The 13,478-nt window shown below is 40.1% G+C and overlaps 1 protein-coding gene across 10 annotated transcripts in view; it reads left to right on the top strand.

The window, feature by feature from the left end:
* CDH12 (cadherin 12) overlaps positions 1 to 13,478 on the top strand; it is a 788,808-nt gene that overhangs the window by 693,511 nt on the left and 81,819 nt on the right. For all 10 annotated transcript variants that reach the window (XM_042465303.1, XM_042465300.1, XM_042465299.1 and 7 more), the window contains one exon: positions 5,818 to 5,937. In XM_042465303.1, coding sequence (XP_042321237.1) covers positions 5,818 to 5,937 — 120 coding nt within the window. The remainder of the gene's footprint in view (positions 1 to 5,817; positions 5,938 to 13,478) is intronic.

Here is a 13,478-nt window from a genome sequence, read left to right as displayed (position 1 = left end):
TCAAGGCATGTACCACCATGGCCCAGTCTGACTTTTCTAAGAACAGACACTGTTAGTGCACTAGTTTTAACTTTGCAAAAGCACACCTGGTCACTGCTGAAACTTGAACTGAATCTAGGAATACCCCCAACGACGAACCTCTGTTTTCAGTGGGAGTGTGACCCCATCTAACACAGACTGAATCTCTATCCCCAGATCTGTTTTTCAATTGTCCCAAGAGCACCTCTGGATTGTCTGGCTTAAGCCTGAATTTGTTTGCGCTAAGTGTGGCATAGTGGTTGAAGTGTTGGGTTATGAATAGAGACCAGGGTTTGATTCCCAGTATGGCCATAAAACCCACTGGGTGACTTTGGACAATTCACACACTCTCAGCCTCAGGGAAAGACAATGGTAAACCTCCTCTGAATAGATCTTGCCAAGATAACCCCAGGATAGGGTCACCTTAGGGTCGCCATAAGTCAAAACCAACATGAAAGCATACAACAACAATAAGCATCAGGCTTTCTTTATTGTTAAAAAAAGACAGATATTAATATAAATTAGTTCTATAGTTCCATCATTAGTTCTATAGCTCCATCACTGCTTTCATAACAGTATATCTTTATAATGGAAAAGTGACAAAACATTCTTATGCCACAGTCATGATAGTGTGGGGAGACATTAAACCAAAGCTAGGTGAATAATACATATGAAATCTTTTTTGATATAGTAATATAAAGAACAAGGAAAGTGGTGGCTTAGTGGTTAAGATGATGATTATTGCAAAGTCAGCAGGTCAGCAGTTCGAGACCCAAGCTCCACGTGTCAGAGTGAACTCCCATCACTAGTCCCAGTTTCTGCCAACCTAACAGTTTGAAAGCATGTAAAAGTGCAAGTAGATAAATAGGTACCACTTTGTGGGAAGGTAACAGTATTCTATGCACTCATACTGGCCAAATGATAATGGAGTCTTCTATGACAACTCTGCCTCTTCAACTTAATAACGGAGATGAGCACTTGGAACAGCTCTGCTGGATAGCTCTCTGCATATGCAATGCTGGCAGCAAAAAGTAATTTCTTTGCTACCTGCACTGTCATAGAGTAGGTCTTCAAATATGTTCTAGCTTGTGTTTGGTCAGATTTCCTTTGAGTCTTCTGCCAACATTGCTCTAGTCTCTGTCTCACTCACTTCATCGCCACCAATTCCCAGATTTGGCCCCACTCCATATGAGAGGACACTCAGGAGTGATTGTGTCTACCATCTTAGCCATTTTCCATGTTGTGATATCAAATGAAACTGTGAGTAGATGCTTCTCAAACTGAGGTGAACACCAGCTCAGTGAATGGGACAACAACCTCTGTTCAGGACTTGATCCTGGATAAACACGCTAACATGACTTGTATCATAAAAACCTGGTGGGATGTGGATCTCTCTCTCTCTCTCTCTCTCTCTCTCTCTCATGTGTGTGTGTTAACCTTTTTCACTTTTGCTCCCAGGATACTGTGTGCAGAGAGTGGGAAAGCAGAGTTTCAGTGGTCTGTTGTAATTCCATCAACCTTATCTGTTTTATTCTGTAGGGAGTGAATAGTATATGCAGGTGTGTTCCTAGAACAGGATAGGGATTCTGTTGGTGTTTTACTCACTGCTCAACAGTCTCCCCTTCCTGAGTTAGCCAGGATAGCCTTGGGCATGGTATTGGGGTCCCCTCAGCTTGTCTTGCTGAGATACTTGAATATCAATGCTCAGACTATTCTTTTGAAAGTGGCTCAAGACATAATGGCCAGCATGACAACTATGGGCTTGTCCCAAGTATATCTTGTCAGGGATGATGGGAGTTGTGGCTCTTCACCTGGCCTGGAACTCACCACCTGGTTGTGCACCACGCTGACCAGTTTTGGCCAGTTGTTGTATCTTTGCAAGAGTTGCAGAGAACTGGCTGAAGACCCCGACAAACTCTCCAAGCCTTCTCACTCTTGCCTCCACAGAAGTCTTCACCCTTCTTCACCAGGGTCCTGCTGGTTCTTGTAGCTTCACCCAAGACACCAGACAACTCAGTAGTCTTATATAAAAGATCTACTTTATTCTACTATATACAGCTCCAAACAATACTCAACTCCTCTCTCCAATCCAACTACTCACAACTACAACCCACACAACAATCCACTACAACCCACAACATACATTGGGATGTATAGTCCTTATTATAGCCAAAGCATGGCACCACCTACTGTGGTCTGTTTCCACCCAGTAGGCGTGTACATCATTCCCATTGGTTCTCTTTGTTCATCCCACAATTAATGATTTCATCATCTCAGCCTTGACCACTTTACAATTGTCAGGTGTGTTCAATTATCCACTTTACATTTCTTGTCCTTGGCATTCAGGACTTGTTAATTGTCTTACCATTCACACCTGTGTGGTTCTCTACTGGCTTCTGCTGAGTCACTCTGACTCTCACATACAAGTTTTATTTCACTTACTGTATGTCCCATGTTGCTTTTTCCTTAACATATCTATCCCTACTCATGCTTCTGGGCTGACTCTTTCCTTTCTGTGCTGGGTGGCTTAATGGTGATCTTGGTATGGGAGAGCTTTCTATATTTCCATTGTCATGGGCAGATCATGGCCTGCCTCTCTCCCCCTCAAGATGGTGGTTGGAAATATGGGGAAATGAACAGGGCAGTGGACATGATCACTCCTGAGCATCACTTACTCAAGAAAGAAACATTTTCTTTAGAAAATGTTCTCTGGTGTAACAGTTGTCAGCCTACTTTTGGCTGATTGAAGTAGATGTCCTCCAAAAGGCCTGAGCACATGGGGCTGACTATATGGGAGAAAGTAATCTGTTAGGTAACCTGGATCCAAAAAAAGGTAACACTCAACCATTTGTACCTTACCTGAAAACTAAACGGCAGCCACTGAAGTAATTTTAAAATTGGTGAACTATGATCACTCCAAGGGTGTGTCAGTAACCAGTCTGGGTGCCATATTATGAACTAACTGAAGTTTCTGAACTTGGTACACAATGTGTATAGCATGTGCACTACCATCTTTAGATCCTCCAGCTATATGAAGGGCACAGCTGGCACAACAACCAAAACTGATACTAGCTCTGGCTTACTATTGTGGAATGATTCATTAGTCAGCCCCTGCATCCACTAAACCAAACCCCATGGCTTGTTTTAATAAGTCAACATGAGCAAATGTGAAGAGAATTTGGGTTTAGTTAAATCACTGAAAGTGCTGTGTCCATATCCCTAAACTGCTTCAACTGAAATTTATTCCACAACATTGGATAAGATGATGCAGGACATTTCAAAACTCTCACTGTCACTATCTCTGTGGATACATGCTGTCTGGTCCACAAAGTACCCAGAGAGATGCGACCCATCACTACTTGGCTCAGTAGGATCTAATCTGAAAAATATGCATAGGATTGTGCACACCTGAAGGCAAAGATTCTAATTTGGATCTTGAGTATTAGGAAACAGAGAGAAACTCCCTTGTGTTGAATGAGTCCATTTAATTAAGCAATAATATTTAATAGCACAATGGATGGGGAATTTCTGGCCTGTGGGTCAAATGTGGTTCCACCATCCAGCCTGCAAATTTCTTCTGATATTATCTGGTTTGCAGAACAGGCAGCTTTTGCATGGAATAGGATCTCAATTTGCCAATAAGAAGGCTTTACAGAGAATGGGGAGTTTGTTTTTGACATTTCCATTCAGATTACATTTTTGCTTCAATATATCTCATCCCTAACCTTCACTAGTGATATCAAAAATTCACTGGGTTTATGTATGAGTAAGCTTCCAAATATTAATTTCACTGCTAGATGGACATGTGCAGAAAAGGGCTCCTTCCACCTCCAGCATTTTTCTTTATCATATATAGGGCAACCATAAACATAATATCTTGACTTGCCATTTTTAATCAATTATAGTGAAGAATCGCTCTGCTGTTTATATAAAGAGTGACAGATGAAGATAAGAGGAAAACTACATTCACATGATTTTCAAAACTGCAGAGCAACAGTTTTCCCCAATGAAGTGTTCAGCTTCTAAGCATGCACTTCTATTTCTAGCAGCTGAGATACTGATTGAATAACCAAACATATATTGCCAGGGAGAGTCCAAGCACAAATGTAGCAATAAGAAACAAAGATCCTCCTTTGGTCAACAACTTCTTTCTCATATTACTCTATAGGAAATCACTTTCAGAAGTAAATCACTACAACACATGATTGATAATAGTTAGGTATACAAACACGCACACACACAACAATAGGTAATGTTGGCATCTGTCTTTTTATCTATACCCCATACACTGTCACAGTCATAAGCCTTTTACTAAAACTGCCAATGATAGGTCAGGAAAAAGCATTTCCAGTCTCTAAGGCCTTTCTGATATGAATTTCAATATAGTGAAGGCTAAATCTCCTCTGTCATACTTTCAAGGGGGAAAAACAAACAAAAAAAGAGGTGAGGGCAAATGAATGTTGATTGATTTATTGGAAAAGAGAAATAAGGATTGCCCTTTAAAAAAGGGTGAGAGTCTGCAATATTTGGCAATATTACTGTTGAAGGATTACATTTTTAGAGCAACTGCATAAGCAAGAGAGAGAGAGAGGAATCCTCAGGTGTTCACGTTTGAAGAGAAAACTTAATATAAAGTTGTCCTTATTTTACAGCAGTGAATGTCAGAAATATACAAATGAACATTATTATGGAACCTGAGCAACTGCACCCAAAAACACCTTAAGGATGTTTCTTTATCTTTTATTTAAAAAATAAACACAAAAGGATTAAGATTTAAACCAAATAGCAAGATTAACCCAAGAACAGTCTGGAAACAGATTACAAGGTTTAAACCAACTTATTTTTCCTCCTACACATTCCCGAGCGGTGTACATGATGTCCTAGTAACAGATTTATGAAGTGAAGTTTACAAAATTCAAAAAGGAAGACCATTTTTCTTAAATGCTATACCACACCCATTGATAGATTCCATTCTGTCAGAAAATTTTTCTATTAACAAGGTGTCCCATATTCTTTGCCACCAACCCTCCAGATTTAACTGGTTGGTTTTCCACTTCTGAGCAAGTCTATTGCATTGACAGCAGCCTAGGGAGCTCAAGAGTATCAGGATGATATGAGACCCTGGATGAAGAAGAATGTGGTCTATCTGAAGAACATTTTCTTAAAAGCCACTCCCACAGAGAACATACAAATAACCCCAGTCCTGAGATATGTGGAATGCCAGTCCTGTGTTTGGATATTTATAGTAGCACAGCTTAAATGCTGAGAAAGGATCTATATGATCATGGACTAGTTTATGTTTAGCAAGTACCATTTCCCCAAAGAGGGGTGAGGAACATGTGCCAGATGCAGATATTGTCAGGCTGCCATTCCCAAATACCCTACCCCTTATAATACAGTGTTTTAGATGGTGGGAATTGTAATTCAATAACATCTGAAAGATCATAAAGTCCCCATCCTTACCACATAGTAAGGAACATCCCAAAATTTTAAAGGGCTACATTCAGTAGCAGGTATGATTGATCCATGTGGACATTATGCTTTCAGTATCCACCAATAGTTGGTCAGCTTATAGCTTAGAAAAGAAATAGGGTGAAAATTGGGCCCATGCCCTACTCTGTAGTCGGAAGTGTGTTTGCCACCTTGAGATTTATAATGACAAAAAAAATGTAGAATCTTATTACAATCAATAAAATATATTTTTTCCATAAAGCTAGAACTGAAAGACTGAAATCACATCATAATAAACATATGCTAAATTCCACTGTTTTGTTTTTCTGTATCTAATCCTTCTCTTAGGGGCATATGTGCTGCAGGTCAAAGCAACAGATGCTGATGACCCAACATATGGGAACAGTGCCAGAGTGGTTTACAGTATTCTTCAGGGACAGCCATATTTCTCCATTGATCCCAAGACAGGTAATGAACATATTGTCAATGAGAATGTTATTGCTTTCCACTTTTTCAAATATCAAGCTGATTAGACACACACCTGGACAATCTTTGTCTGATCAGAGAAAAGAAAGTGGCATTTATAAATGTGATGCTTACAGATGGAAAAGCAGCAGGTAACTCCCTTTTGCATTAGTGTGAGTCCTGCCTTTCTTTGCCTACAGACACCATTCCATATCAAAAACCATTGAAAATATTCCCAGGCAATTGTTGCAGCGTTGTGCTAATTTTAACTTCAGCCATAAATTATCCAAAAAGAAAATATATTTAAAACAAACAAACACCCAAACTTTTTTTTTTGGGGGGGGGGAGAGAGTAATGCAATGGTTGAATGTTCTATGAGTTTTACATACGTGTCACATGAGTGTCACATTACACAAATAATTTCCTAGTCTTAACAGTACCTCCAAAATTCTGATTTCTACTACTATTGTACTTCCAAATTAATGTATTAGTTTGGCCAGTTGAATGGCCACTGACAAATGTTTTATACCATGTAAGAAGTGGCAACTATTTGTTGGAGACTCTGATGACTGGTTGAAGTCCTAAGATTGTGTAGTTGTTTATGGGTTTCATAGGTGAAATGTTAAACAGAACCATCCCTTCTGCTGCCCACATCTGAATGCACTCTCAGCTCAGAGATTACGTTCCCTATGGTTATATTTCCAGCACATATATATTAAAAGAAATATTTGATTTGTAACACATTAACTTTGGGAGTGAGGTCATAACAATATTAGGGGGAGAGAGAACGAGATGGTAATAGAGGTAGGTATACTACTGGCAATTTCTTAATGTAACTAGTAAATAACAGGCTGACTCATTGGTCACAACACATGAGATTCAAATGAACTTGGGGTTCATTTGCATGGATTTGGGGCTATTTTTGTATTTCAAAATCATAGTATTACATTTTAATGTTCTAGTTTTAATGCATATTTTTCAGCTATTAATTTAGGCATTTTTTCTTTAGATAGATTCCTGAGAGATAGCAAATTGGGTGGTCTTCTGAACTGTATAAAATGCATAGGGATCAGTTGGGACTTTTAGACTGTGTGCTGTGCAACTAGGATAGCATATAAAATTGTTTTTGATTATGAAATAAACTGTGGGAAATTTAACGCTCCCTTGCATGCACACTTGCATTTGGTAGGCAGTAGGATCAGAAGGTGGGAGGAAGTCATTAATATCAGATTGTTGTTTGGAGGTCATTGGTTGTGTGCATACAGCGGAAAAATGATGCATAAACACCCAGAGATGCTCATGGGGCAAGAGGATAGTTAATTGCAGACTGAGTCCATCTTCTATTCTGAAATGTCATTCCTGTTTCTGTTTTTAATAATTCAATGGCTTAACCAAAATGTTCCACACTAAGTGCTGCTAACTGTGTGTCTTGAATTCAACATAGGGAGAGCTTCCTGACACCCCCTTTCTGCAAATGGAATTTTTTTTCCCAGTGAATCTCTCCGTGAATGTCAGATGGAGAATTAAAGACCATTGCTTCTTCAGTAATCAATGAGTGAAGGTGGAAACAGCATAATGCTGTCAACACAGGCTCTGCAGAGGTCATGTCCTCTGTCAAAAGCACCCTGTTTTTTTAAAAGTCAAATTGCAAGTGTAAACCAGTGAATCTATTTTTGAAATTGAAATGATTTGAAGGGGGAGAACCCACCTTTTAATGTTCTCCTTTAATTAGAACTTTCTGTCAATGCAGATGTGGGAAAATGCAAGGTCCATGTATGCTAAGCAATATTTCTGGACGAGATGAATGATGACAACAAAGATTTCACCAGGATCCTGTACTCAGATTTTTCAGCTTGTCTTATCATTTCCACCTCCATGAATAATATTCAAAAAATTCATAAGAGCAGCTAAACTTTGGAGTTTTTTGCACAGTCAAAACACCCAGCTTCCCTTTCCCTGTTTGAATCCTCTTCCGGGATGCAGCCGGGTATTATAGCTTGCATTTTGCTGCTGATGCTGCCTCCCACTTAAAACCTGGCTCCCAGCCATGCTCATCTGGCTGATTTACAAAGTCAGGAAGCTCCCAAATTTGCAAATTGGTTAGCCAAGCACAGCTGGAAACTGGGATTTAGGTGAGTTTTAGGCAAGGGAGATTCTAAAATGTACAGATTCTAAAATATTCAAAATCCTTAACACTACTTAAAAGAAGTTGAAAGGGAAGATTAGGCCTGCACCCATATTTAAAGATAATGCAGTGAAGGCACATGCATCATCCACAGTATTCCTTGGTCTGATTTTTCATCTGTCTCTTTAGAATCATGAAAATAGAAAATATTGTTTGGTGTTTTAGGAGATTGATAAACACTAAGAATTGCCATGCTATAGCTAGCAGTATGTGGAAACAGATGCTTTGACTTGGATTTTGAGGGCCAGGATGGTCAAGGAGCCACACATGCAAATGGTGCTGCTGTTCTTGAATTCAAAGTGACTGATCTAGTAGCTACCATTACACACAGCTGACATCGATAACATGTCCAAGAATCTCCCAAGAGGACTGAGCCCCAAAACAGATGGGCAAAAAGCTCCAGCTTCAGGCTTCTTTAGAAGCATGGTGGATGCATGCCCTCAGATTGGCGGGAAGCTGCATCAAGGCTGCATAAGGTGGCCCAAATCCAGCCACAAAAGGAGCAAGAAAAATATATTCTTTGTTGATGGTCCATTCTGGACTATGGCAGCGACCAGCCTCGGGACCACAGCATCTGGTAACCACAGTCCTGTGCCGATCAGGGCTCACTTGTGTCTGGAGTGGCCAGAGGCCTCTCCAAGCTGCTTTTCTGTCTGCACAAATGGTCAAGAGATAAGGCTACAAGCTCTGGCCTTTATATGCATGGCAGAGTTGTGAACTTTTTGATTTCTGAATGTTTTTGACTAAAAGACCCATTATTTACTACCATTGAGCATATGGGATAGGGCTGATGGTGACTGTAGTATAAATAGATATTGAAAGGAAAAGTTCTGCATTCCTATTCTAAGGAATCCAGTGTGTATTTGGATTGAAACCAACCACCCACCCACCCAAATAAATCCTATTGTATTGATATATGTGCATTTTTAGAAGTTAAAGTTCAGATTCAGTGTAATCTAGAAATCTCTGTAGATTTAACTATGATATAGATTGCTCATGCACTTTGGCAACGTGAAGAGAAAGAATAAAGCTTGACTATTTCTCTCTTTTTTTGAAAATGAATTCCACACTTTTATTTCATCTGGCTAAGCACACGAACACCTCTCTTGAAGAGTCTTTTTCTCATTTGTAGTAAGATTTTTAGCAGAAAACTCCTAAGGACTGGAGTGCAGCTTTGGTGCAGCTTTCAGACTCGGAGGATGCATGTATCATTGAAATACCATACCTCCAAAATGACTTGAAGCAGCTTTATTTTGGCCTGTCTGTAACAGGCCAAAGAGAAAGAGGGAAATATTGCATGAAAGTGCTTTTAGACACAACTTTTTTTTCTTTTTTTTCTTTTTTTTCTTTTTTTTCTTTTTTTTTTTTCTTTTTAAGGAAAAGCAGTCTCTCATAAATAATAACATATTGTACATATGGACATCAACAGACAAAAATATGTTGATTATTTAGTGGAGTGACAGTCATTTTCTCCTGAACAAAACATCATTAGGAAAACGTGGACCATATTTAGAACAACCTGATGATGATGTGGGTGTTTTTTTGATGCAGTACATTAAAAAATAAGGTGTAGTACATGTGTAGAAAATATTCTTCCATAAATCAGTTATGTTTCATTCAATGATTGTGAAAGTCAGTTCACTTCAGCTTCAATGTTTTATCTATTATCTTTTATCGCGAATGAAGATTCAGGTGGTTTTTTGTCTTTGTTTGACCGCATGAGAAGATGCCAGTTGGCCACGGCTAGCGAACCGGGTAGATGGGGATGAGCTTTCTTTAGGCCACCTTTTCTAGGCCCCTCTCCATATGGAGCAAGCAGTACTCTCCTTAAAAAAGGCTGCTTGGTCATTCAGGATGCTGTTGAACAAGACTATCATCTCCCGGGTCAGTCTCAAGCGACCAAAGTCCTGAACCTCCTGCATGCAGGGTTGGGTCTGTGGCTTCCAGTGCATCTTTACACTTGCCATTTCATCCCTCGCCTATCGCTACAGGGCTTTTTCAGAAGTTAGATGTATCCTTCGGGCCTGTGCAATGGATTTTTCTGGTGGAGCGTAGCATGCACAGAACTGGCCTCACCCTTTAAACCAGAGGTTCAACTGCTGAGGCCTTGACAAGCATGGACGGTGGCAGCGAGGTCCTCAGGTTGTAGGTGTGATTAGAGTTTCTTTCTCTTAGATGGTTGACCTTACAGGGTTAGACGAGCACCATCTGCCCGGGTTTGGGATTAGAGTTTTCCTTCTCCTGGCATGGTTGCCATAAGGCTAGAGAGCCCATCCTGCCCTTTGGTGCTCTTGGTCAGACCCTTCGGTTGTGACCTGTCTGGCATGGGAGGCCCTACCGGTGGCTATTATACCACCACCAGCATAGCTCCAATTTCATTAGAGTACGCAAGCCTCTCCCCCACAACAAGGGGGCATCAATGGAGAGGTAACAAGGAGTATCAATGTGGTATAATGATTTGAGTGATGGACTAGGCTCTGGAACACCATGCGCAAGCTTAAAATGCTTGTTCAGCCACGGAAACCCATTGGGCAACCTTGTCAAGTCACAGTCTATTAGCCTTACAGTAAAAAAATGGCAAACCTCTTCTGGATAATGTTTGCCAAGAATATCCTAGGATATGTGTGGGTGTGTATATTTCTTCAAGTTGCCTGTTCACTTATGGTAACCTCATGAATTTCAAAGGGTTTTCTTAGGCAAGAAATGTTTAAGAGGTGATTTTGCCAGTTCCTTCCACTGAAATATATCCTATAGCATCTGATATTCATTGGTGGTCTCCCATTCAAGCACCATTAAAAGCTGACCTGGTTTAGCTTCCAAGATAAGATAGGATGTGATGCCTTTTGCATATGGTGACCTTAAAATTTTTTGACTTTAAGGCACATAATAACAACAGATAGGTAATGAATGGGTTGTCCAGTTGAGAGCTTTGTTGGTTAGCTTATTTATTTCAACTCAAATATTGGAATAAGGTAAATACATTTCATTGGGAAGGTCAATTTCTTAAAAAAGTTTAAAGAGCAACTCTTGAAATATTCAAAATTGTCAATGCTGCATATTAAAATGTTGGAATGCTTGTGCGACCAGCAGTGCATACCTCTGAAGCAATACGCCTGGATCAAGCTCCAAAGAGGCACTCTGAGCTTGTGCTGGCTGGAGAAAACCTTCTCCCAAACAAAGAAGCAGCGAACAAAACAACAAACTGAGCTCTTGGTCAGAGGCACTTTAATCTTCATTCCACTGTTTACAAATCAGTACTCATATGGGCAGAATCTCACACCTATACATCACACCATGTGACATCCCCAATGGGCACTGGAGCTCTTCCCTTTTATACATTTGCCATCAACAGGCATTTAGTCCAGCCTCCTCCCAGTGTGTTACATCTATACAAGTCCCCTATGTGGCATGACTTTGCACTTTCTGCCATTGCTGATTTTATGTCCTGCTATGATTGCATCATACCCCATTGCTTCATCTGAGTCTAAATGCTTGGTCAGCCTGGTTTCCTATGATCCATAGTAACTCTGTCACCTTTGTCCCACGTCTGTAAATTTTCCAAGATACCTAATTCCTGACATAAAATCATTTATGGAATCACTTTTTATAACTCATGATACTTCCTCTACCAGGATATTACAGATAAATCTCTCTTTATAAAACAAAATGATATTACTTTGACATACATAAAGAATTCCCATGCCTGTTTAACTGTTTTTGATAACCAGTAGTAGACAGAAATTAGTTGGTCAGAGAGAAAGGCATTCCACATAACAGTTGTATGGTCAGTACAGATCCCTCCACATTTGCTTGGGTTAGGGGCACAGGATCCGCGTGAATGTGGAAAAACTGCAAATAACAAAGACATTATGTTTTTACCTGAGAAAACACCTCTCTAGGAATTTCTAGGTCCTCCAGTGCAACTCTATGGTCAACATCTGCCAGACATGGGCCATAGAATTGCACTAGAGGAGCTACAAATGCTTAGTTGAGTGTTCTCTCTAGGAATCTCTAGGTTATTCAGTGTGGCTTTTTGTTAAAGCTGACCACAGAGTTGTGTTGGAGGACCTAGATATTCCTAGAGAGAACATAATAATAAAATCTGTGAATAATCAAAACCACAAAAGTCAAAGCAGAAACTCTGTGGAGGGATGAGTGTACTTGATTTCTGTAAATGGAACTCTTTATTGTATTTTATTTTTTTAAAAGGAGGGGGGTGGGAATCCACTTTGCTATAAAATGTTCTGGGCTCATTCTGGCATTGTCTTGGGCTCATGTTGGGGTGCTAGGAGTGAAGTAAAAATGAAGAAAAAACAAGGATCCAAAGTATCATATCCATCATTCCCCCAACACCCACAAAAACAAAACTAGAAACAATGCAAATGGTAGGGTTAAGGAAGTAGTTGCTCTTCCATCATACCCACAGCTCACCTTAGGATTCATCTGTTAAAGAACGCAAAGACCCTGTGCAGACCAGCCGTTGAGGCTGGCCTGGGAGCAGAGTCAGAGCATGGTGTCCACATGACGCACACCCTGACTCTATCACCAGGGCACTGGACACTGTGCGCTGTTCCACACGCAGCATCACAGCACTCCTCTGGCACTGCATCCACACGATGCAGCATGAAAGGAGTGCCTTAAAGCCACAGTGCTGCTACTGTCGCACCCTTTCCTGAAGCAAAAAGGAGCCACTTTTGTGTGTGCCCTGGAAAGGCCAGATCCAGGCCACAGCATGCAGTTGCCATGGCCCCAATTTGGCTGTGAAAGGGGCAGCTGCCCCAAAACGTCCCTACTGTACAATTTATGTAAAGTCCAGCAGTAGAAGTTTAAATATGGCTTGAGTAAAGTTCCTTTTGGATATGGGTATATGCCCAGTAGGGCTGTCAATCTTCACTTATTTCATTCTTGTAAGAACAAAAAATATACAAATCTTTCCTTTCAACTGGGGGACATTTTTGTGCATTTGTTTATGATTTTTCACATAATAGGACCTTTTTTTTGTATAAACTAATTACCACAAAAAAACTTCCTTTTTTGATAAAATGCCTTTATTCTCAAGGAAAGTTAAATTTATGACTTCCTTTTATATGCCTAAGTAATTCTGAAAACCAGATGATATGGGACACATAATTAACTATGTTAATGATACCCTCAAGTATCAGGGAATAAAGGGGGGCTGTGGTCCAACTAGGGACACTAGGGATATGCTTATTTAAATTATTTGTTCCCCTCAGAGGAGAACAAATAATTTGATCAGTTTTCTCCCTGCCACAAAAGCTTTTTCCAAAAGCTATGCAATTTTCAAAAACATTATTATGGGAGGGGGAAGAAAGTACTTTTTCCTGACCTCCACAAGATG

Source organism: Sceloporus undulatus, chromosome 4 (genome assembly GCF_019175285.1).
Source record: "Sceloporus undulatus isolate JIND9_A2432 ecotype Alabama chromosome 4, SceUnd_v1.1, whole genome shotgun sequence".
Classification (NCBI taxonomy): domain Eukaryota; kingdom Metazoa; phylum Chordata; class Lepidosauria; order Squamata; family Phrynosomatidae; genus Sceloporus; species Sceloporus undulatus.
The sequence above is the reverse complement of the archived record's forward strand: the minus strand, read 5'-3'. Positions and strand labels throughout refer to the sequence as shown.